The sequence below is a fragment of the Nomascus leucogenys genome, chromosome 15, assembly GCF_006542625.1.
Source record: "Nomascus leucogenys isolate Asia chromosome 15, Asia_NLE_v1, whole genome shotgun sequence".
Lineage (NCBI taxonomy): Eukaryota > Metazoa > Chordata > Mammalia > Primates > Hylobatidae > Nomascus > Nomascus leucogenys.
Genome location: NC_044395.1, coordinates 104037280 through 104060650, shown reverse-complemented (window position 1 = coordinate 104060650; position 23371 = coordinate 104037280). Strand labels below are relative to the sequence as shown.

Here is a 23371-nt window from a genome sequence, read left to right as displayed (position 1 = left end):
TGTCTCAAAAAAAAAAAAAAAGTATATACAGAGGGCAAGACCCCCAAATCACGTATCTTATTATTCTCCAACTTCACCCCTGATTAACATCACCTCCTGTCCCCATTAATGACACTGCTGAGGTCCAACAGTTCACTCTAATCTCTCCCCTAATCAGCATCTCCTCCTAAACCTATTACACTGCTGAAGGTACTACTACCACTCAAAATCTTAAAGGGACGTTTGTCAACTCTTTCTTCATAGCCTCCCCACATCTCTTCAGTTGGAAACCATGTTTAGGTACATCTTCCTTTGGGAAAAAAAATCTGTTGTAATTTAATTTGTTCCTTCCTTTCCACATGCAGCTTACTTAAAGGCTCTAACTAGTCTTTTCTCCAATCTCTTCACTCTTCATTCCACCCTGTGCATTACTTCCAAATTAATCTCAAAGCAATACTTTGATCCAGCTAGTCTCGTGTTCGAAAATTCTATAGCTTACCAGAGCCTGAAGGAAAAAATTCTAGCTCCTTATTTGGGGATTCAAAGCCCTTTGGAGTCCAGCACTAATAGGCCAGCATTCTAAGCTCTCCAAATTGGGCTTCTTCTTGTTTGCCAAATAAACCTTGAACTTGCTGATCAGGCACCCTTGACAAACCATCCAGTTTCCACTGCTGAGAGTCTCTGCTTCTGGCCCAGGGTTTTACTGGTTGGGATTCTAGTGATTTTTGAAGGATCACTTCAAGTGTCACCTCTTTTAGAAAGTTATTCTTAATAATGAACCTAGCAAAAAGTTACTTGTCTTTCACCTGATCAGTTATAGCCCTTTGAGCCTCTCTCAGGGCACTCAGCACAAATAGCATTGTTACATATACATGTAACACTGTTAAGGTCCTTGACACTGTTAAAGTCCAACAGTTCGCTCCAATCCCTCCATCCGCATCTCCTCCTAACTATATATCCTACATATCATAACATATCCTATCATGCCTATAATCCCAGCACTTTGGGAGCCCCAGGCGAGAGGATACCTTGAGGCCAGGTGTTCAAGACCAGGCTGAGTAACATGGTGAGACCCTGTCTCTACAAAAAATTTAAGAACTAGTTAGCGTGGTGGCATGCAGCTGTAGTTCCAGCTACTCAGGTGGCTGAGATGAGAAGATCACTTGAGCCTAGGAGTTCAAGGTTGCAGTGAGCCATGATTGTATCACCACACAACAGAGCAAGATCCTTTCTCTTAATAATAATAAAAAAAAGATCTTCCAAAGAGGAAGCCTCCATATCTCCCTTAGTTACTCACTCCAGTGTTTAATAATAATTATATCTAAATTAAATCTCCCTACTGCATTTTTTTCTTTTGAGATGGAGTTTCATTCTTGTTGCCCAGGCTGGAGTGCAATGGCACGATCTCAGCTCACTGCAAACTCCACCTCCGAGATTCAAGCGATTCTCCTGCCTCAGCCTCCCAAGTAGCTCAGATTACAGGCACGTGCCACCACACCCAGCTAACTTTGTATTTTTTTTTTTTTTTTTTTTAAGTAGAGACGGGGATTCACCATGTTGGTCAGGCTGGTCTTGAACTCCTGACCTCAGGTGATCCACCAGCCTTGGCAACCCAAAGTGCTGGGATTACAGGAGTGAGCCACCACACCTGGCTCTTACTGCATTTTAAACCTCTTTACATTTGTTAAGATCTCAGTAGTGCTAGAGGAGTTGTTTAGCCTCAGCATGAACTTCAAGGCCATCATCAGGTCAACTTTTCTTCCTATACTTCCTTTCCTGGACCATATATCCGATACACCATTTTAACTCAGCCCTATTAATGACCACTTAGCTTACTGTTATGAATTTTCCCCAAACACAGACAATGGGGTAGGTTTAAATAACAATTTCTTGTACTCCAATAGAAGTCCAATTGGGGTCTCTTCCAAAGGAGCTATGACAGTGTATGTCACTACCGTTAACTGTGAAATACTTATGATACCAGTGATAGTATATTATTTCACATCAACAGCTGGTAAAGGTCATGTCATCTGGGTAATGTTTATACATGAAAAAGATAAAGAGATTATTTAGAGAGTAAAACATTATAGAAGCCAGGCCAACTGAAACAACTTTCTGCACACACACACACAAATTCTCTAGGCTTGAAGAATTTTAATATAGCTGATAGATTTCAGAAATGAATTCTGCAAGCACAGGCATATGAGATCTGTGAAATCTGAACTAGATATTTCATTCTAAAAGGCTACTATATCCTTATCTGAGTGCATTTTGGTCCCCTGACAAGCACTACTGGGATGTCAGAGTTTGCTGTCTTGTATAAAGAATTGTCTTCTGAAAGTACTAGGCTTGATTCAGGCACTTCAAAGCTTGGGGACTTTTGGGGCACAAGTGAGAACTCTTAGGTCTTGTATAGTCTTAATGGAAGACATACATCTCCCACTCCGTTAATTCTTACCTACAAGGCCTAGGATTACATTCCACACAAAGGTGTGCTTGTTGAGTAACTGACTTGAATAGAAATAAAGAGAGTATTTCAGAGCTGTCTTGCCCCTCTGTCTGTAATATGAGGGCTTTGCTTTCGATCCTGTTCTTGGCAGGCATTTCCACAGTGTCAGCAAAGGTAATTTGTCTCTGGTGGGTTTGGTTTAATTCTTTCTAATCAAGCTTTTACTATAACGTGAAGCTATTACCCCGAAAAATAATCCAGTATTTCCTTGGAATTAATTAGCTTCCACTCAAATGACTGTAGATGGTTAACTGCTTAGTCCACATGGAGAATTTGGCTTCTGGAGCTTAAGGCCCACTATATTTTTAAGACCCTTCCAGCCATTACAAATTGAGTGAGTAGCATTCCAAATTAATTCTCTGGGTGACCTGGGCTTGAACTAACCCAATTCCCACAGTGCACATGGAGGTGACTATGGCTACCAGCTGCTGTCCTTATATCTCCAACAAAGCCCCATAAACAGGCCTAAGGCAGGAAATGGAGATCAGAGGCTAAGGCGCACTTGTGGTTGGAGGCTCACTTACCTCTCCACCATGTGTGTTTGGTCCAGCGAAAGCCCATCTATGGCTGTGCACTCAGGACACTTGAATTTCTTTCGTGGGGTTACCTGCCAGAGGAGGACAAGAGCATACCTGGCTGTCAGTGTCAAGGACAATAAAATCATGCTTGTGACACCACACTGCATTCTTTTGTGTTGTAAGCTGAGATGTTGCATGCACGTGCACACACACACACACACACCTCGCCATTCCTCCATTCAACTCTGTCTGGCTCGGCCAACGGCAGAACTCACAAGGGCCCAATAAAAAAGGCTTGGAGGGCTTTTGCCTTCTGTAACTGGAAAGAAGTGGTGATGACAAGCTCCTTAATTCCTGTTTAATGACTGTTTTCTCACTGCCAAGGTCCTTGTATAAACACCATTTGTTCTTGTAGCCATAAGGGCGATGAAATACAGCTTCCCATAACTTCCACCGTAACCTTAGTTCCAACAGGCGCTCTTTCTCCTCTTTCCAGCTAATGGCAAATGCTATGAGCAGCACCATGCTCTTGAAGATGCCAAGCTATTTTGCAATTCCCTTCAGTCAAGAAAAAAATTGAATGGTCCCTCATACTCTGAATCTTTTTCCCTGACTCCCCACTACATTCTCAAACCTTAACTAGTGATCTTCCTAGCAAACTCAGGGGAAGCTGCTATCCCAACCTAGTAAAGATAAATAAACAGTGAAGAGCTGGAAGGGAAAGAAAGCTAGATAACTAAGTCTAGGCTAAGAAGCATAGAGACACTGGGCATTACTGTCCAGAGTAAGCAGCCGCAGCTAAAAACATGTTGAAGCGTGTTAAAAAGCAAATTTGGGGCCAGGCACAGTGGCTCACATCTGTAATCTTAGCACTTTGGGAGGCCGAGGCGGGTGGACTGCCTGAGCTCAGGAGTTCGAGACCAGCCTAGGCAACACGGTGAAACGCTGTCTCTACTGAAATACAAAAAAAAAAATTAGCCAGACGTGGCAGCATCCACCTGTAGTCCCAGCTACTTGGGAGGCTGAGGCAGAAGAATTGCTTGAACCCAGGAGGCGGAGGCTGCAGTGAGCCAAGACTGTGCCACTGCACTCCAGCATGGGTGACAGAGCAAGACTCAGTCTCACCAAAAAAAAAAAAAAAAAAAAAGCAAATTTGGGGATGGGAGGGGTCCCTTTAAAACAACTCTAACAATTTACATTATTTAATTTTTTTGTGGTCAGCTGTTCACTGAGTTATTTAGAGAGCTGGGGGACAGGGTGTGAACTGGGGCAAGTTTGGTGAGCACAGATAGTGATTTTTTTCCTCCTTCCCTATTCACTTTGGTTTAATCTGGCTTCTCTTATCAATTAATAGCAGAGGAATCAATGGATAATGCTGTACCATGCTTCCAGCATAAGCTCACCCAGGAATTTGGCTTTCTAGGCAGATTGCTAGGGAACCTGGCATTGCCCATTTTAACACACAAAATTCTAATCTAGAAGCAAAAAAGAACAAGATGATTCTACTCATATAAAGAAGTGTACCTTCTCTACATATCTAGGGATCTTATTTGAGCAATGTCTAAATTTCAGGAATAAACAGGCATCTTTTACAGATACAAAGGCCTCCCATAGATCTTTGTGTATTCTCAGCTTTTAATATATTCTGGGAAAGGTACTTTTAAAAACTGGTAATTGATATTTAAAAACAATTAAATTAGTTGTGTTTAGGACAGCTACAGTTACATAACTGTATGAGGTGTACTATTTTCTCAACATCTTTTTTTTTAAAGAAAAAAAAAAAACCAGCTACCTTAAGAAAAATTTAAACTACATCCTTTAACTAAAAGAACTAGAACCCATATCAGCTTTGAGAATATAATTTTTTGATTTATAGATTGATCATCATAGCCTTTATCTCTGATACTGAAGGTTAAAAACTGCAACTAAAGAAACTGTATAAAAAAAGAAAACATGTTTAAATTGTCAAAGCTTAGCTTCAATTTCCCAATGTGACCACATCAATCATAGAACCTTAAGCTAAAATGGAGCTTAAAGTTTATCTAGTCCTATATTTAATTTATAGTTACAAGAACTTCTTAGGCTCAGATAATAGATATTTGCCCAAGATCACAAAGCAAGTGAGTGGCAGAGCCTCCTACCTTGATAACTGCTTTTCCTGTGACGTTGGCCACCAGGAAGTTCATGGCAATATCTTCACAGTTCATATGAGCATCTACCCAGTTCTTGATATCCCCAGGCATTTTGTAGGTATACAGGTAATTAAAATACTGTCAAGTGAGACAGAAAGAAGAAATATTCAAAAATAGCAGTTCCCTTTGGCTGATAAATAAGGGGCAGCATAGCCAAGGCAGGGGGACAAGCTTCCTCTCATAAGATTAATCACAAGGCTGTATTAATAGGAAGGGTAAAAGAAGGCATTAGAATGCTTTTGGTCAAGTGACCAAGCACGTTCAATATGGTCATTCTTCTACCAAAGTGTGTGCTTTTTAAAGTAGAAGAAAAATGAGGCAATTCTACCATACATATGAAATAGTGTAGAAATTATTGGGTCAAAAATACAAAGCACACATAGTCTACTACTATAAATCCCATGAAGTGTAAACCTTAGTTTTTGTTTTTTTGTTTGCTTGTTATAAAATAAAAAAACCCATTCCTGGATCTAGAGACCTGAAAAATATGAGGGCAGTGGTGCTGAGCTAACAACAAACAATCGATATGAATACAGCTAAATTAAATTAACTGTGTTGAGCTGAACAGACCTTTCTCCTGACATCGGTTCTTTATGCTACTGCTGACAACAGACAAGTTATGATTGTTTAATTAAACCATACACTCTCACGGAGCATTCTACCATTGAACTGAATATTCTAAAATCAAATGCATATTCCCCAATCTCTCCCGAATAAAAAAAGAGTCAAAAACACGAAGTGATGATTCCCAGAAGAGAGGAAGTACAAAAGGCTAATAAATACACAAAAGGAATTTCAGTCTTACTAGTAATCAAATAAAAGTTAAAACAATAAAATTAACTTTTACTTATCAAAATTGCTCATTTCTTTTCTATTAATCATATTTCATGCAAGAAAAGGCATGGTAAAACAGTTTTATATTTTGCTGGTGGGAGTATAAATTCGCACAAACAATACTGAAACCAACAGACACACACACGCATATATACATACAAAACATATATATGCTTAGAATATTCACAACATATATATGGATATGTTGTATATGTGTATATATACATGTATGTACATACATCTTAAAAAACCCAAAATATTCATGTCCTTTGATATAATAATTCTATTTCTAGGAATCTATCACAATGGTCATGAGTACAAACAGTTATGAAAATGGACATCTATCACTAACATTAGATATTAAGCGTTATTTAAAATAGCAAAAATTTAGAAAGTAATATCCAAGGTAGCAAAATAGTTATATATGACTTCTAAAACATTAAGATAATGGTATCTTAATTATGCTAACAAGTAACTGTTTATGAAGAAATGTCAATGACATGAGAAAAGGCTCACAACACAATCCACGAAAAAAGCAGGCTAATGAGAATATTTACAACTGTCTGTATATACATACAAGTAAGTAAATAAATAAATGGCAAGCTGGAAATAGCACCTGATCGATAAAATGGTTATCTCTAAGTGACAGGATTACAGGTAACTTTTCTTCGTTCTATTTTATGTATTTTCATATTTTCTACTATGAGCGTGCATTACTTTTATAATTAGAAAAAGGATAGCTTTATTTGTAAGATATTGTTACACAATGTGGCTTTTCTAAGCCCTCTCGGCAGGTATGAAAAATTAAATTGGGTCAAATAAAACTTGTATCATTCTCTTAGTTTTGTCAACTTGCCCCAGGACTGCGCCCCCTTACCTTGTGATAAAAAGCTGCCCCAGTGAGCACCATGGACACTTCATTCGTCCACTCAGACTCGTACTTCCACTTATTCATCTCATGGTCCCAGAGATGCAGACGACCCGGGTAACCCACCAACCGGTCAGGAAATTCCCGCCAGACCTAAGGACAGACACATAATAACAATCAAGTCCCAATTCAGACAGCAACCATTCAGTGCTGAGTTATCCAAGCAGGTATCAACAGACTTCCTAGGTTCAAACCGTTATAACCTAAGAAGGTCAGAATGGGATTCTGGATATGTTCCATCAAACAGGTGTTAGTTATTCTGCCAATACTCAAAGACAGATGCTGATTCTGACTTCCTCTCAATCATCTTGTATATGCTTGGGAATTTCAATTAATGTGGGGGTAATAGCTTACTGAGTTGGGCCAAGGTAGGCAATCTCTTAACATATGATTAAGGAAATAGATTCCATTCTTAATGAATTCACAAAATGAAGGATAAATGGAACCCTGCAACTCAACTGCCCTGATTTGTATTAAATTGGTGATTGTGAAAACTTATGATAAAGTCCCCATTTCTTATTTTAAAAAAGAGCATCTATTTCTCTTGAGCATACACCATTCTCATGACCTATTGGAAGCCTAAAGGATAGAAGGGCTGTCTGATTCTGTAATCTGTAACACAATGAAAACAAATACTTGATTTCCAAATCTGGAAAGGTCCTTACATAAGAGTTTTGTTGGATTAAGCAGAATTGGGTATACTGGGGATGAGGAACTTCCAATACCTTCTCCCATGTATTTCTGTATAATTTAGTCTAACCTTGAAAAGATCCATACCACGAATGAGTATAACAATTTGCTGGCTGGTCTTGGTGCCTCTTCTCAGTCTCTGTTGCTAGTTCCTCAACCATCACCAGACTTCTGAGAATTCCGTCCTAGGCTCTATTCTCTTCTTCAAACTCTTTCTTTAAGTAGTCTCATCTAGTTTCAATCACTTTAAATACCATCAATAATCTGGTGACCTCTAAATTTATGTTTAGCCCCGAACGTTCCTAAGATAGCCAACCACTTAGTTAATATCTCCACCTGGATAAACAAACCTAACACGTCCAAAACATAACTCTTGATTCCTTATCCCTAGACAAGTCATTCTCTCAATCTTCTCCGTCTCAATAAATCATCTGGCCAGTTGCTCAAACCCAAAAGCTAAGACTCAGTCTTTATTCCTTCCTTTCCTCATGTTCAATCCATTAGCGAGTCCTGCTGGCTCTTCTTCTATCTCTTACCACCTCTAGTGCCATTCCCTCTAGCCCAAACCACCATAATCTACCACCAAGATTACTGTGCTAGCCTTCTAACTTGTCTCCTTCCTGCCATTCTTGCCCTTCCAAAGCATCATTTGCACAGCATCCCTAAAAGGACCATTCCTAAAAGAATATTAGGGTATTCTACACAGGGTAATTCAACTAGTGCATTCTATCCTATTTTATATCTATTTTAATATAGTTATTTTCATCATCAATTTCCCTAAATATATATAAAAGTCATATGATCATATGCCAGAGCAACTAGAGGCTTCCCCAACACACACAAGTGTTGCTGAGTCCAGAAAGGATACTTCATGCCATTCCCTACGGCTGAGCCAGTGTGTTTGGACCCTATGCCCTTTTAAGTTTCCTAGGGTTGCCGTTAACAAAGAACCACAAACTGGGGGGCTTAGATCAGAAACTAGTCTCAAGTTCTAGAGGTTAGAAATCTGAAAGCAAGGTGTTATTAAGGCCATGCTCCCACTGAAACATATCGGGAAATGTTTCCTTGCCTCTTCCTAGCTTCTGGTGGCTGGCTGTCAATCTCTGGCATTGCCTGGCTTGTAGATGCCTCACTCCAACCCTCCATCTTCACAAGGCCATCTTCCCTCTGTGCAAGTCTATCTCTGTGTCTAAATTTCCCCTTTCAATAAGGACATCAGTCTGTGAATTAGGGGTCACCCTGACAACATTTTAACTTGATTAACCTCTGAAAAAACCCCATTTCCAAATAAAGTCACATTTTGAGGTACTGAAGATCAGGACTTCAACAATTCAACCCATAATATCGCTCCCAAAATATTTAAAGAAAGGTCCCGCCCTCAAAAGAAAACAAAATGGCTTCCTACTGCACTGAGAATAATATCCAAACTCCTTCACATGTCACAGAGGGTCCATCCACTCTTCACCTCTTCTCTCACCATGTCCCCTTACTCTCCAGTGGCCCTTCTGTTCTTTAGCCACCACTAGACCTCAAGCCCTCTGCACTTGCTGTTTCTTCTGGCTGGAGTGTTCTTCCAGCTCTTCCAAAGGCTTGGGTCCTTCTCATCTGTCAGGTCCCTGTTTAAATGTCAACTACTTTGAGAGGGCTTCTCGAACCTTCCTTGCTGAGGCAAACGGCACCCGCAACCAGCCACTCCTCGCTACACCCCACCAGCCTCATCCTTTTCTTTACCAAACTTTCACTTGCACCATTATCTTGGTTATTTATTGTTTATTATGTATTTTCCTCCTGCAGAATTTAAACTCAGAGGACAGAGACTGTTTTATACACTGTGGTATCCCAAGCACAAAGGACAGTGCCTGGCACGCAACAACATTCCACACACAGTTGTCTAACACACGAATGGGCAGAATCTCAGCGAGTAAAAAGCCAAGAATGAAGGGGACCAAAAATCCTTCTCTTTTCTTCAGAGAAAATATATACCAGAGCCAGTATACTCCTTAATTCAGGAAGGAAGCCTGCAGCAGTACTGACCAGCAGTTACCCTGAATAATAACGTGATATCCATTGTGTGTGAAGACCACAGTCCTAATTCCCCACTAAAGCACATGTTCCGACTTGTTTTTCCAGAAGCAGGTAAAGGGGCATTTTTGGTGAGACACTGCACTGTCTTGCCCAGTCCTCACTGTGACCCTCTCCGTGTTTTTATGGAATGTCTGACCTAGGTCTTGGGTGTGGTCTTGGATCATGAAAAGAGCTTTCATTTGTGTGAAACCAGCTCACATAACAGGGCTCTCAAACCCATAACCTTGGCTTCATTAACACCATGTTGTAACCAACAGAGCTAATCGACCACAGGCATCGTCGTAATAGCTGCAGACAAATGAATCCATGTCAAACATTTTCTCAGATGTGTAACGCTGCTGCTGTGTTCTCTCTACTCCGGGATTTGTATTTCAGCAGATTAAAATAATATGATACTATTACAGTTTTATAGAGCCCAGAGCAGCAACACAGTATGTGAGCCATAACTTCTGTTTGTTTTGTGGGCCTGGGCAGATGCCATGAAATGTGCTGCCAGCTTCCTTTTCTCAGCACCAAGCACCTGCCTGTTCAAGTCACACCAATGCCATGATCACTGATTCATGGGGTTAAAGAGATTTCCGAAGGGCCCCAAGCACACATAACTAAACACCAGGGATGCCAAAGTGAAAGAAAAGGAGTAGGGCATGGGGAGGGGGCATCCAATTCAGTTGGCACTTCTGCTGAAGATGGAAGTTGCTTTTCTCCCCCTGTTTACTTTGAGTCAACACAGCTCTCTACTCCATGCTAAGAAAAGTTCAAATCGCTTTCCCTAGGGATTCTTCTTTACAAGCCCCTCTTTTGCAGCCATAATAATTACATTATTATTATTATTGGCTCAGTTGTCGAGTCCACTGCTGTTAAGATTTCGGTCCTCTTACTGTTGGCTGAAATCACTTATCAGACTTCTCTCAGGGACTTAATTTGGTGACAATGGGTCAGATGCTAAACTATGCTGCTCTAAAAGGCATCAGAGGTGTCCTGAATTTCAGGTTGCTTTGGAGCCTTTATAGTGAGCGCTGTTCCTCATGCGGGGCCTCTCAGCCCTTGACTGATTCCAAGCAGCTGGATACAATCAAGATACCATCCTTGTCACTTCATCTATAACTCTGCAGCTGACTACAGGATCAAAACGGAGTGAAACAGAATGGGATGGGCCCTCTCTAATTGAGCCCCAGTGTAGTACGAAGTCGATTATGTATACAGTAAAGCATTTTCCCAGCCAGACGAGCAAGAGCTCAAACTCTACCCTGTCTCTTCATGGCTACCCACCCCTACTCTAATTCAACTTTTTTCTTTTTACCTCAGGGAAATGCTCTGGGTCAGCCTTTTGTCATTACTACCAAATGCCTTTATATATTGTGGTGTGGGCATTTGAAACTTCATAGAACATCCCTGCAGTTCCAGTAACAGTGCTTCCACAGTTATATTCAAATCACAAAGTCAATATTAAATTGTCTATACTGTTGAAATCCTCCATATATATAGTGCCCCCATCTATTTTAAATTGCACACATCTTTGGGGACAGAAGCCTATCTCTGTTATAATAAACTCTATGCCTAAGTTAGGGACTTAGCAATAATTTGGATAGTCCTTCCATTTGTGGCTATCCCACACCACTAGTCAAATGGGGATTGTAACAATGTAAAAACATCCTCCAACTGTTTCTTTCCATTCTAATTTTTATAATCTTGGTCCTCAACACCTCTTACCTGATTATAGAAATGTTCTGCTCTCTAGATTCTCAGCTATGCTTACTTGGCCATTTTCCAAGTTCTTCTTTCTTGAGCCTCCTGAGGTCTTCTGTCGTGTCCCATTACTATAGATAGGATCAAACAAATATCTTCTACCTTTGTGTAAAAGCCCACAGGAGGCAGCCTAGACTGAGTCTCACACCCTACAGAGAGTGGACCAGAGGCACATGGTTAAAGTAGGTCCAGGAGGCTCTGCCACTGGTGCGTTGTGCAACTGACCTCTTTAAGGTGTCTTGCTTCCATTTTGCCCTCTATAAAATAAGGGGTTGGATTAAGTGAATTCTAATGTCCTTTAACGGCTAAGATCTTTTATCTCCTCCTCACTGACCTGTTCCCAGGGAACTAGCCCACCAATTGTGATCTGTTTCAAGTTGTCAGTTTCTAAATAGCATGGGCTGCATTATCTAACTTTGTTTAAAATGCCATACACATATAAGTACCCAATAAATGGTCCTAAAAAGAGGATAATGCACTACCTTCTAAGCCAGCTTAGAGAGTGCATTTTAAACTCAGGGTGTGTGCTAACCACAGTCAGATTCAGGAAACAGACTGGGGGGAGAAGGGGGAAGGTGTAACAACAGGTGGTGCCCATCTGGGACGTTCAATTATGAAATCACGGGCCAGCATTAGGAGAAAAGCCACTCTCTGAAGTGGCTTCTATAGTCATCACACTGTCAAAGGCACAGTTCCACAGGGATATTGCTACTGGGTGAGCAATGTATCAGGACTCATGAACCAAGAGACAGACTAAGTTAGTGAGAGAAATGGAATTGGGGGTGCAGTCTATGGATCCAAGGTGCATCAAACTTGGCAATGGCTTCATTTCCTTCCTCGCACACACTGCCTGAGTTTGGTCAATCCTTAACCATCAAAGTGCAACACAGCTCTATGAACCAGCTCAAACCTTGCTGTCACATGGCTGGGTCAGCCAAGACAGAGCACAAGGAATCCAATATGCAAAAGCATCTTTGAATTAGTGGCCCTTCTTTCCTTCAGGCTTCGTCTTGCATGCTGCCCAGATGGGAAAGTGGCAGCTGGCTGGCTTCCAATTCCGAGCTGGTTTCCACAGAGGAGCCAGTTACAGGATTCACTCTCAGCCCTCTGGGAACAAAGCTCACCTTTTATTTTTGGAATTTCCTGAAATGGAGTGGAATGGAGGGATGGACTGCCTTCATTTTCAGCTTATGCTTGTAACTACATTGGCAGTTGGCAGTTTTTGTCAAGGAGGTGCTTTGAAAAAAGCCAAAGAACCTTCATTCACTCCTGGGACACAATTCAGTGCTGATACTAGCCATCTAGAGCCAAGGAGCCCAGAAGTTGCCATGTAGAGTTCCCTAATGCTGACTAGTTTTGACAAACACCTGGACAAACTGCATTATGGATTAAGATTTACCTGTGAGATCACTTTAGTCTGTCCGAGAGACCTTCCCAACCCCAGGCAGGAGTTTGCTTAAAATAAGCCAAGCAGGAAAACCAATCACATGGGCAGGCTTCTGGGGTTTGGGCAGCATTCCCATTTGCTCCAGTCTGACTAGAGGTTGGTACCTTGGTACTGGGGCACCTGATCTCCATTCTTTGCAAGTTATTTTTTAAGGCCAGGGGCCATGAAGATGGCAAAGAGACAGACTGGGGTTGGCCATAGTTGATAGAAAAATCTGTGCCATTAAATTTTTCAATAATTACCACTACTAGGAAGATACTGCCAAAGAAAGTGTCTTTAAACATGTGCCTCATCCTTGTATCTGTACCAGCTTACTGGACAGCATAACCATGAGCCTTCTGTGGATAATAAGAAGACTCACACTTTGGCAGTTGGAGCTGATGACCACTGTTCAAGCTATCTCGGAGATCTGCAACCTCAGAGATCATGTAGAAGGCAGAGGTGACTTGGTCCAGTTCCCTCATCGCACAGATGAGAAAACTGAGACCTGGAGAGACGTGGTTCTCCCAAGGTTACAGTGCTGGGTCAAGTCTAAATTGGCCCTAACTCCCAGTCCAATCTTCTATTCATGAAGTCATCTGACTTCCTACCATGCTAATTCTAAAAAGCACCTTATTGTCCCCAAGCTCAGCCCCTCACCTAAAAACAAAGAAGTCAGATTATGGTGTCAAAAATGACATTCAGGGTCAATGTTCTTCACCTCTGTGGTGCCAGTGGCAGATATGAAGAGGGTCACAGGTGCCTGCTGAATGACCAGGTTCAGAATAGAACCAGGTAGGGAGAGGAGGCAGGGAACATGACAAAACCCTTTGCTCCCACCAGTCTTCATTTCTAAAAGCTACAGGCTCTTTATGAATGTGGTTTCCATTTAGCAAAGAAAGCCATATGCTCACACCATTAAAAGAAAGAACTCCCATCAGCTGTGCAGCAAACTAGTGAGACTCCACATCGGACATCTGAGGGCCTACTGGAACCTCATAATCTGTGAGGCTCTGGGGCAGAGAAGGAAACACAAGCAAAAAGCAGCTAAATGAAAGATTAACCCCAACTACTATTTTTCATGAGGCAATGGATCTCTTGGGAGATAATAAGAAGGGAAGGAGAGATGAGAGTTTGAGGGGATAGGAGGAGGAGGAAGAGATGGGTCAGGATCAGGTCGTGGGTTTTCTAATTCTGTGCTCCCTAAGACCCAGTAAAGATGAAATCACTTTTATTTCCATAACCTCAGCTCCAGTGTGGGTCATACTATTTCTAAGTCTAATCTCAGGAGATTGCTTAATGAAGTTAAAAGGAGAATAGTCATCATAAGCCAAATGATGATTCTCTTTAAATCCTGCACAACCAGTGGAAACAGAGACTTCAGTTTCTTATAAACAACTATTATTGAGCCTTCAAAATTTCAAATTGATTTTGGTGAGGCTCAATTTAAATGACCAGGGATCAAAGATATTAGCTCTGTCCACCAAGGAGAAAATAAACTCTCCTTACTTCAAGTAGCTGCCCTGCTGACTTCCATCACTTGCAGTCAGGGACACTACAGCATATCCCCTTTGTTTTCTTATTACTGTGCAAAGGTAGGAAATGACAGTGACCACAAACTCAGTAATTCTGGCTGGCTTCAAAGCATAAATCTGCTTCCCAAATCATTATTTAATGCGTTATTTCATCCTAGTGCCCTACACGTATGCTTAAATCCCATAATCTCTTGGTGGAGAATCAAGCAGCAGAGGGACTTTTTCAGATTACTTATTTATTTATATCTCATCTATTTCCAAAAAATGATTTGGGGTCACTTATAATAAAAGGCAAAACTAAAGTCCAAAGTATCGTAACAGATGATGCCCTCAATATTATTCAATATAAATATAAACACATATATCTAATATATATACACATATATCTAATAAATATAGGTATAGATAGATAGATCTCCAGATATACTCCATCTAGCTTTAAAATCTTAATTCTGATATTAAGCTTCAGAAAAGGCAATCCAACATCAAACTAAAGTCATACAAGTTTAGCTATGGAGAGATTTGAGTGTTCTTATTTTATTAATTCATTATGCATCTGACTCACAGATACTAAGCTCCCAATATTTTTTAAATTAAACATTTTAGTTTGAGATAATCATAGATTCACATGTAGTTGTAGGAAAGAATGCAGAGAGCCTGTATACGCTTTACCCAGTTTCCCCCAACATCTTGCCAAACTATAGTATGACATCACAACATGATATTGACATTGATAGAATCAAGGAACAGAGCATTTCCACAGTCACGAGGGTCCCTCCTGTTGAACTTTTAAGACACAACTGTTGGGCCAGGTGCAGTGGCTCACGCCTGTAATCCTAGCACTTTGGGAGGCCAAGGCGGGTGGATCACGAGGTCAGGAGATCGAGACTATCCTGGGTAACACGGTGAAACCCCATCTCTATTGAAAATTCAAAAAAATTAGCCGGGCCTAGTGGCGGGCGCCTGTAGTCCCAGCTACTAGGGAGGCTGAGGCAGGGGAATGGCGTGAACCCAGGAGGCGGAGCTTGCAGTAAGCGGAGATCACCCCACTGCACTCTGTCGCCTGGGCGACAGAGCGAGACTCCATCACAAAAAAAAAAAAGACACACTGTCTCCCTCCCTATCCCTGACTCCTGGCAAGTACCCATCTGTCCTCCATTTCTATAATTTTGTCATTTCAAGGAGGTTATATAAATGGAATCACACAGTATGTAACCTTTTTGGACTGGCTTTTTTCACTCAGCATAATTCCCTGGAGAATCACCCAAGCTGTTGTGTGTATCAGTAGTTTGCTCCTTTTTAGGGATGAATCATATACCATGGTATGCATGTGCCACAGTCTGCTTAACCATTTATCCACTGAAGGATGCCTGGGCTGATTTCAGGTTTTGGCAATTACAAATAAAGCTGCTACAAACACTCACATATAGGTTTTCATGTGAGCATAAATTATCATTCCTCTGGGATAAATGCCCAAATGTGTAATTGCTGAGTCCTATGGTAGTTGCATGTTTAATTTTATAAGAAACTACCAAAACTGTTTTTCAGAGTGGCTGTACCATTTTACATTTCCAAAAACAATATATGAGTGGTCCAGTTTTTCTGTATTCTCACTGGCATTTGCTGTTTGTATTTTTTTGGTTAACTTTAGCCATTCTTATAGGTGTGTAATGATATCTCACTGCAGTTTTATTTTGCATTTCCATAATAGTTAATGATGCTGAACATCTTATTTGCCACCTGTATATCTTCTTCAGTGCAAGGTCTGTTCATGGCCTTTGCCCATTTTCTAACTGGATTATTTGTTTTTTCCTTGTTGAGTTTTGAGAGTTTTAAAAAATATATTCTAGATGTTTAGCCCTTTGTTGGATATGTGGTTTGCAAATATTATCTCCAAGTATATAGCTTGTCTTTTTGTCCTCTTCACAAGGTCTTTGACAGAGCAAAAGTTTTACATTTTGATGAGGTCTCATTGGTCAATTTTTTTTTTTTTTTTTTATGGATCATGCTTTTGGTGTCAGATCTAAGAACTCTTTGTCTAGCCCTAGAGTCTGAAGACTTTCTCCTTTTTTCCTAAAAGTTTTATAGTTTCATGTTTTACATTTAAATCTGATTCACTTTCAGTTAATTTTTGCATGAAGTGTGAGATCCAGGCCAAGGTTAAATTTTTGCCCATGGATGTCCAATCTTTCAGCACCATTTGTTGAAAAAGTCAGCAAGGAAAAGACCAGGACTTTTCCACTGAATGTGAAATATGGAATCATTATACTTTGAACAACCCCTTACAATTCTACTGACAGGAAGTATATATAAATTCAATGTCCAAACACATTCAATTCAATAAATATTTATTGAGCATCTACTATGTGTCAAGCCTTTAGGCATATAGTGGTAAACAAGGCAGATACAATTCTTGCATGAATGGACCACACTGGAGAAAAGGCTTTCAATCAAGCCCAGATCTCTGCTGTGGATGTGTTTAGTGGCCGTGGTTGTGAGAAGTCAGTTTCTTCCTTCCCTCTCCAAGCACAGAGTGTCAGCATGTGGTCATGACCTCCACCCAACCCCTCAAATCTTCAGCCTAAAGGCTGGTTGGGAACCTAGAAATATTACTAGTAATGGTTGCCAACTCTTGATCTAAACCAGCCAACAGACAGTAGCAAATATATTTCATCATGATTAATGTGAACCCTAGGAACCAATTTTCATGCACCAAGAAATAAATATGATCTGAGAGATGAGCTGTAAATATCACACTGATTAGTTTATCTCGCTTTCTAGAGACTTGTTTCACAGTTGTGACATTTCTAAGGTCTGGGACTACTCTGATCCTTCAAGTTTTCTTTCTCTTCATTCTCCCCAAATGTGGAATCACTATGTCTAATGCAATAGCAATCATCAACCACTGCCTGAAACTCATGATTTTGCATGAATGGGTGCAGCTTCATATTCAGGAGAAATGATAGAGCTTTCCTCCGAAAGCTACATACACTGCCGTCTTGAGTGAACTGGGGAGTTCAGGCCTGGGGCTGCTCTGATTTACCCTGGCCCTGGGCCCAGTCCTGCTCACACATCTCCTTGGAGCATCTCTATCACAATTAAGGCAGATAAACAGCCCATGAAGACAAATTCCTCACATCCCCAAACCATAAGCCAAATTCTGAAGCTCTGAATTCCTGAAGCAGCCAAAGCTCCCCTGTAATCAATCCCAATGAGACAGCAGGCAGCTTTTGGAACAATAACCCTCAAACATATGGATCCTTTCAGGGTTGGAATATCATTGCAGATATCTCCTTTTGAACAGGGGGAGGGAAAGTACATATTCTTTAAACTATCAAATGTACCAACACCTCTTTAAAATAACGATCTCATATTATGAGCACTAGTTTGGAAGCAGAGGTACGAAACCAGGTGGCCTCCATGGTGCTGCAGACAGGAAAGATCCTGGGGTGAGGTGAGGGTGCAGAATACACAGCGCTGGGCATGGAAAGGTCTGCAGGGCTCTTTCCTCACTAGGGCTGCTTGGCACATACTAAAACCAACGGAATGGGCTTATTTGGAATGGGGGTCTTCGAGGAGGACAGACCCTCAGATGGGCAGATGTGCCAGCAAGCAGTATTTGCCCTCCTCTGTGCGGCAGGCTGCTAGTCCTACATTGGATGTTTCATTAATGGCTATATAAACAAATTCTGAACTTGCTGTTTTAATTTGCTCAGTGGGGAAGAAAAAAGTGCCACTCTCTTGTAATTCCCAACTAGGTGCTTTTTTTCAATGATCAGATGTTATTTCAATGTTCAGCAAACATATTTGATTTCCTTCCCTTAACATTTGTTTGACTTGTTCTCCAATGGGGACTGGGTGCTTAGAGAAGCTCTGAGAGGTCAGGCTTTACTGCGGCTTCCCTCAGCACCTCCCTGGGCTTCTGGCCCACTACTTGGGATCTTCTTTCAGCAGCACTTGCTGCAGCCATGGCACATATGAACTATTTTCTCTCCAGGTCCCTGTGAGTCTTGGGGGTGTAAATCAATGCAAGCTGGAGATAGGACAGACCTAACAGATTATTTAGTTCTCCTGCAGGCTGAAAAACAGGGAGCCTGAAACAATGTGAAAAATACTCCAGGGAGATGATCCCCTAAGAAAGAATGACCCACCTCTGACCATAGTCTTCCATTTGTCTCTTTTGGGAAGCTCTAACTGTACCCGACAGGTGGGAACACTCACAGAAATGAGCTGTTTGTGGCCCATTCTCTTCGAAAGCAACAGTCTCAATAATGGCAACCCTTCAGGTACTTCCAAAAAGTGAAAAATGGAGGTAACAGACAGAGGATATGCTCTTTTCAATGCTGTACTGACATTATGGCCAGGCTAAGGAAAGGTACTCGGGGGAACTGTTGCTTACTCAGATATATACACAAGGCTCAAAGAGAGCTCACACCCATCAACTTAAAGAACAGGGTACACAACAGGCCTAAAAAAATTATAGTTTTCTAAAAGCTCAACTTTGGCAAACTGGCCCTAGTTACACTGTAAAGCTTTAGTGTCAGACCTAGCACAAAAGCTGATCCAGTGCAGCTCTGGCAAGGTTTGACCTTGTGCACACTAAAACCAGGCCTGACTCACTGTGAATTCTGGCACCAGCAGCACACCAGCAGCCGTGCAAGCTGACTCCTAGGCTGGATCCACACTGCACTCTGGATACAGGCCACCATCCAGATAAGAGAAAGACTTTAATTCCTAATCTTCCCAGTCATCACTAGGTCAGACTTAGGCTCAACGATCTGAGTCACACAAGAGGTCAAGGAACGAACATCTAAGGTGCTGGTTCCCACTGAAAGCTGAAACACTTTCAATAAGTGTATTTATTGGAAGTGGATGCACTGTGGGTATGTACTTTGTTTTATGGTTCCTCTGTTAGGGATGCCCCCTTTTTTATCAGCCTCAGCTATGTAAGAACCAAGTTTCTCTCTGTCCAAGATGAACTCAAAGGGTGAGCCTTTCCTAGAGCCCATCCATGGCAAGATGAGATAGGAGGTTCCATGTGCCATAAAGAAAAACCCTTCTGCAGAGACCCTCCTGGATTCCCAACAGACTGAGGCACATTTTCACATTTAGGATTCTGGGGTGTAAATCTAGGGAGGTAAGCAGTTAATTTCTTATCAGAAGGATCATAAGCACAAGCCTGTGAGAAGCATGTCCAAGACTTGTTTAGCATTTTTATTTTATTTATTTTTTTGAGACAGGGTCTCGCTTTGTTGCCCAGGCTGGAGTGCAGTGGCATGATCCTAGACTCAAGCGATTCTCCCACCTCACTCAGCCTTCTGAGTAGCTGGGACTACAGGTGAGTGCCACCACACTTGGTTAATTTTTTTTTCTTTTTAATTTTTAGTAGAGATGAGGTCTCACTATGTTGTTCAGGCTGGTCTTGAACTCCTGGCCTCAAGCCACTCTCTCACCTCAGGTTCCCAAAGTGTAGGAATTACAGGAATGCGTCACTGCGCCCAGTCATCTACTAGTTTTTAAAGGAAGTTATGAAGTCTAATTCTAGGATATGTCATTTCTATTTTTCAGTTGTTATAGTGAGAAGAGAAAAAGTGGGATCATTTATTTAGAATTGCAGATTCTAGGCCGGGTGCAGTGGCTCACACCTGTAGTCCCAGCACTTTGGGAGGCCAAGGCGGGCAGATCAACTGAGGTCAGGAGCTCGAGACCAGCCTGGCCAACACGGTGAAAACCCCATCTCTAGTAAAAATACAAAAAATCAGCTGGGCGTGGTGGCAGGTTCCTGTAATCCCAGCTACTCGGGAGGCTGGGGCAGGAGAATCACTTGAACCCAGGAGGCAGAGATTGCAGTGAGCCAAGACTGTGCCACTGCATTCCAGCCTGGACGACAGAGTGAGATTCCATCTCAAAAAAAAAAAAAAAGAATTGCAGATTCTATAATCTCTCTTACTATCCTTGAATACACATATAGATAGCCATAAGTTTTACTAATTCTGTTTAAAATATAAACGTTATACAGCATCTCAGCTCTGGAATTCTCCTATTAGCAAGGCCCCCTCATCACTAATTAAATCTGAGCTATGGAGTAAGCTCGTTCTTCAATCCATTCAAACACTAAGTCTATAGATTTTCCACTACCACAATCTCCAGTCTCTGCAACCTCTAAGTCATCCTGTGATCTGATGGCTTTTACCATATACTTCTCTAAAAACCTACAACACCTCTTTTCTGCCTGTCACTTTAAACTTTTCAGTTGACCTCTTAGCCTGCGCCTCCGCTGGCTCTCTATTAACCTAAGCAGCCTAGCTTCCACTGCTCACCAAAACAAAATTCCTACTCTGCCACATCAATATGCTGATGGTTCCCCTGTGCTACCACACACACCAAGCTCATTCTCCTTTGGTGTGTTTCTTCTCGGTGCTTCCTGCATCAGGAAACCCCACTCAAAGATGGTTTTATGTTCTCATGAAAAAACTGGGGCATTCCATGCTATTTTGCGGTCTTCCACGGTTCTTTGAGGGTATGCACTTGTTATTACCTTCGGAAGTTGTGAACAAAGTAATACAAATAAATTCTCACAATGTGTTAGCACCCAGGAGGTTTTACCAGTGCTACCACCTACAAGATACCCAGGTTGTAAAAGGGTATTTTGCGTGTCTAACAACACACAGTTGCTCTGGTGAACTCCTATTCTCACATGAATAGGAATTCATTCACTGATTTTATAATGAATATTCTTAGCCAAGAGCATTTCACATCTCTCAGGTGAAAATGTTCAACACTTAAGTGCTACTAGTAATTTTTATGGTTGGAAATGAGGAACAAAGAATGAAAGAAAAAATAAATTCACAGATTCATACATTCAGCCAAGTCTCCATGGCTCATTTTCTGCCACATGTTTTAAACTGTCTCTCTCAAAGATGGAGGAGGGGAGGAGGAATAAGTTGCTTTTTCTTTCCCAGCTCTCAGATCTGAAATAAAAGCAGACAGACTTGGAAAAAAAAAATCAAACATTCAAGTAACACTATACACTGCTACTGTTCCCCTAGGAGTCCCTCGCAAATAAGTATCAAGAACTCAATAGATACTTTCCTAGTAAAATACATAAACAGATAAATAAATTATCCCAGGCTGAAAAGAATTTCCACATCTGGTAGCTCACTAGAGCTTGTCAAACAAGTCAGAAACACGCAGGGCCAGAGAAGATCATTCCTAGCTCCTGATTCAGGGCTGGAGAGAGAATGGAACATTTCCCAAAGCCCTTTGCCTTCCAACAGGAAATACGACCCATATAAACACACAAATAAGCCCTCCGTTTTCTTCCAATTAAATAAATAATGATACCCGGTATTCGGTCCAAATGTCTGTGTGCTCAAGTCACAGACACTGGAAGAAAACAGGCTTTCCTACATGGCCTAGCCTTTCATTCCCAAGAACTTGCTATGGTGTGCCTTTAAGGGTTATATTCAATGTACATTTAACACCCCAGAGAAGTAACTTAACCTCTGTGCACTTCAGTTTTCTCAGCAATAAAGCCTGAAGTGACAGGATGATCCTAAGATCTTCACATCCTGACACTGCGTTTCTTTTAAACAGAGCTTTCTGACTGGGGTGCTATGAATGGGTAATGATCACGTAAAGAGCTAATCCTCACCCATCAGCAATGAGGCCTCGGGTGGGTCACATCTAGTGTGCCGCAGCCTTGTCTGTGTATCCCAATATAGTGTATTGGCATCATCTATTTGTGCAATGATTTGATAAAGGATGGAGAAAGAACTGTTGTGGCTCTAATAACTTTCTCCTGGAGAGTGATTCTAGAGTTCACTATCAATTTTCAAGGTAATATCCAGGTAGATCTCCCTCATCATTTATCTTACATCTCTTCCCTCTTACACTAGGCCCAAGTTTCTCTCATAGCTCTCGGAAGTGTGCAATCTGTGAACTGGCCTTTAATCACTGCTTTGTGTTCCTTTAGCAAGACCTGGAGCCAATTGCTTTAAAATGGTCTCTGTAAATCAATTCTTCCAACCCTTTAACATAAGCACTGCCTTAGGATGCCTTTGTATTTGTGAAAAACATGCTGGAAGTCTAGGGCTTGAATCTGCGTGTTATTCCTCAGTACAGGCATCATTAGAACCCTGAACGAAATAAGATCTGGTTCACCATATTCAGCTCTCTCTCCTCCATTAAAATAACTTCTTGTTTTCTTTCTTCAATTTCAACCTGCTGTTGGCTATCACCTGCAAATATACCCTTATCTTAACATATGCAGTCTCTCTGTGTTCCACAAGAAAGTGAAGGAATCTGACATTTTTTATGCATTGAAGTTTGGTACTTTTCCACACGGAATCACACCTTACAGATCTGCCTGTACTTCTGATGGCTTAGAATCATTACAACCAAAGGGATCTCAGGAAGTCACTTGGTCTATTCTTCTGCGTCCAAGCAGACCTAGTAAAACCACTCTAAATGCTGGGGGATTGCTGGCTTCCTTTTCCTAAAAATTCCCAAATGGAAGACTCCTGTCTCTCCAGGCCTCTTAAAAATTCTTTGGGGCAACAGCTAAAAAGGTCTGCTGCATGATTTCTCTTTGATTCTCATATAGTAAATACTGTATTTAAACCATTTTTAATTTTAAGTAGGATAATGAATTTAACTATTACAGAAATGATAAAGGCTACAGAAAAAAGAAGAAATAGAGATGCTTATTTCAGAGAACAAGCAAGGGGATATTTCAATTATGCTAAAGGTGCTGAGGTAGCTAGACTTACCTAACTGGACTAGTAAGAACATTAAATCCACAGGTGCAGATGTGCCATCTTTTTAATCACACATAGAACATTTACCAAAATAGACCTTTTATGGGGCCATATAGTTTCAATAAATTCTAAAACAATAAAATCGTAGATTTTAAAATAATATTTTCTGA

General features: G+C 41.1%; 1 protein-coding gene across 4 annotated transcripts in view; it reads right to left on the bottom strand.

Annotated features, from left to right (window-relative positions):
- EXT2 (exostosin glycosyltransferase 2) overlaps nucleotides 1–23371 on the bottom strand; it is a 163565-nt gene that overhangs the window by 6276 nt on the left and 133918 nt on the right. For all 4 annotated transcript variants that reach the window (XM_030794661.1, XM_030794659.1, XM_003254460.3 and 1 more), the window contains 3 exons: nucleotides 6910–7053; nucleotides 5148–5276; nucleotides 3013–3095 (listed from right to left, as the gene is read on the bottom strand). In XM_030794661.1, coding sequence (XP_030650521.1) covers nucleotides 3013–3095; nucleotides 5148–5276; nucleotides 6910–7053 — 356 coding nt within the window. The remainder of the gene's footprint in view (nucleotides 1–3012; nucleotides 3096–5147; nucleotides 5277–6909; nucleotides 7054–23371) is intronic.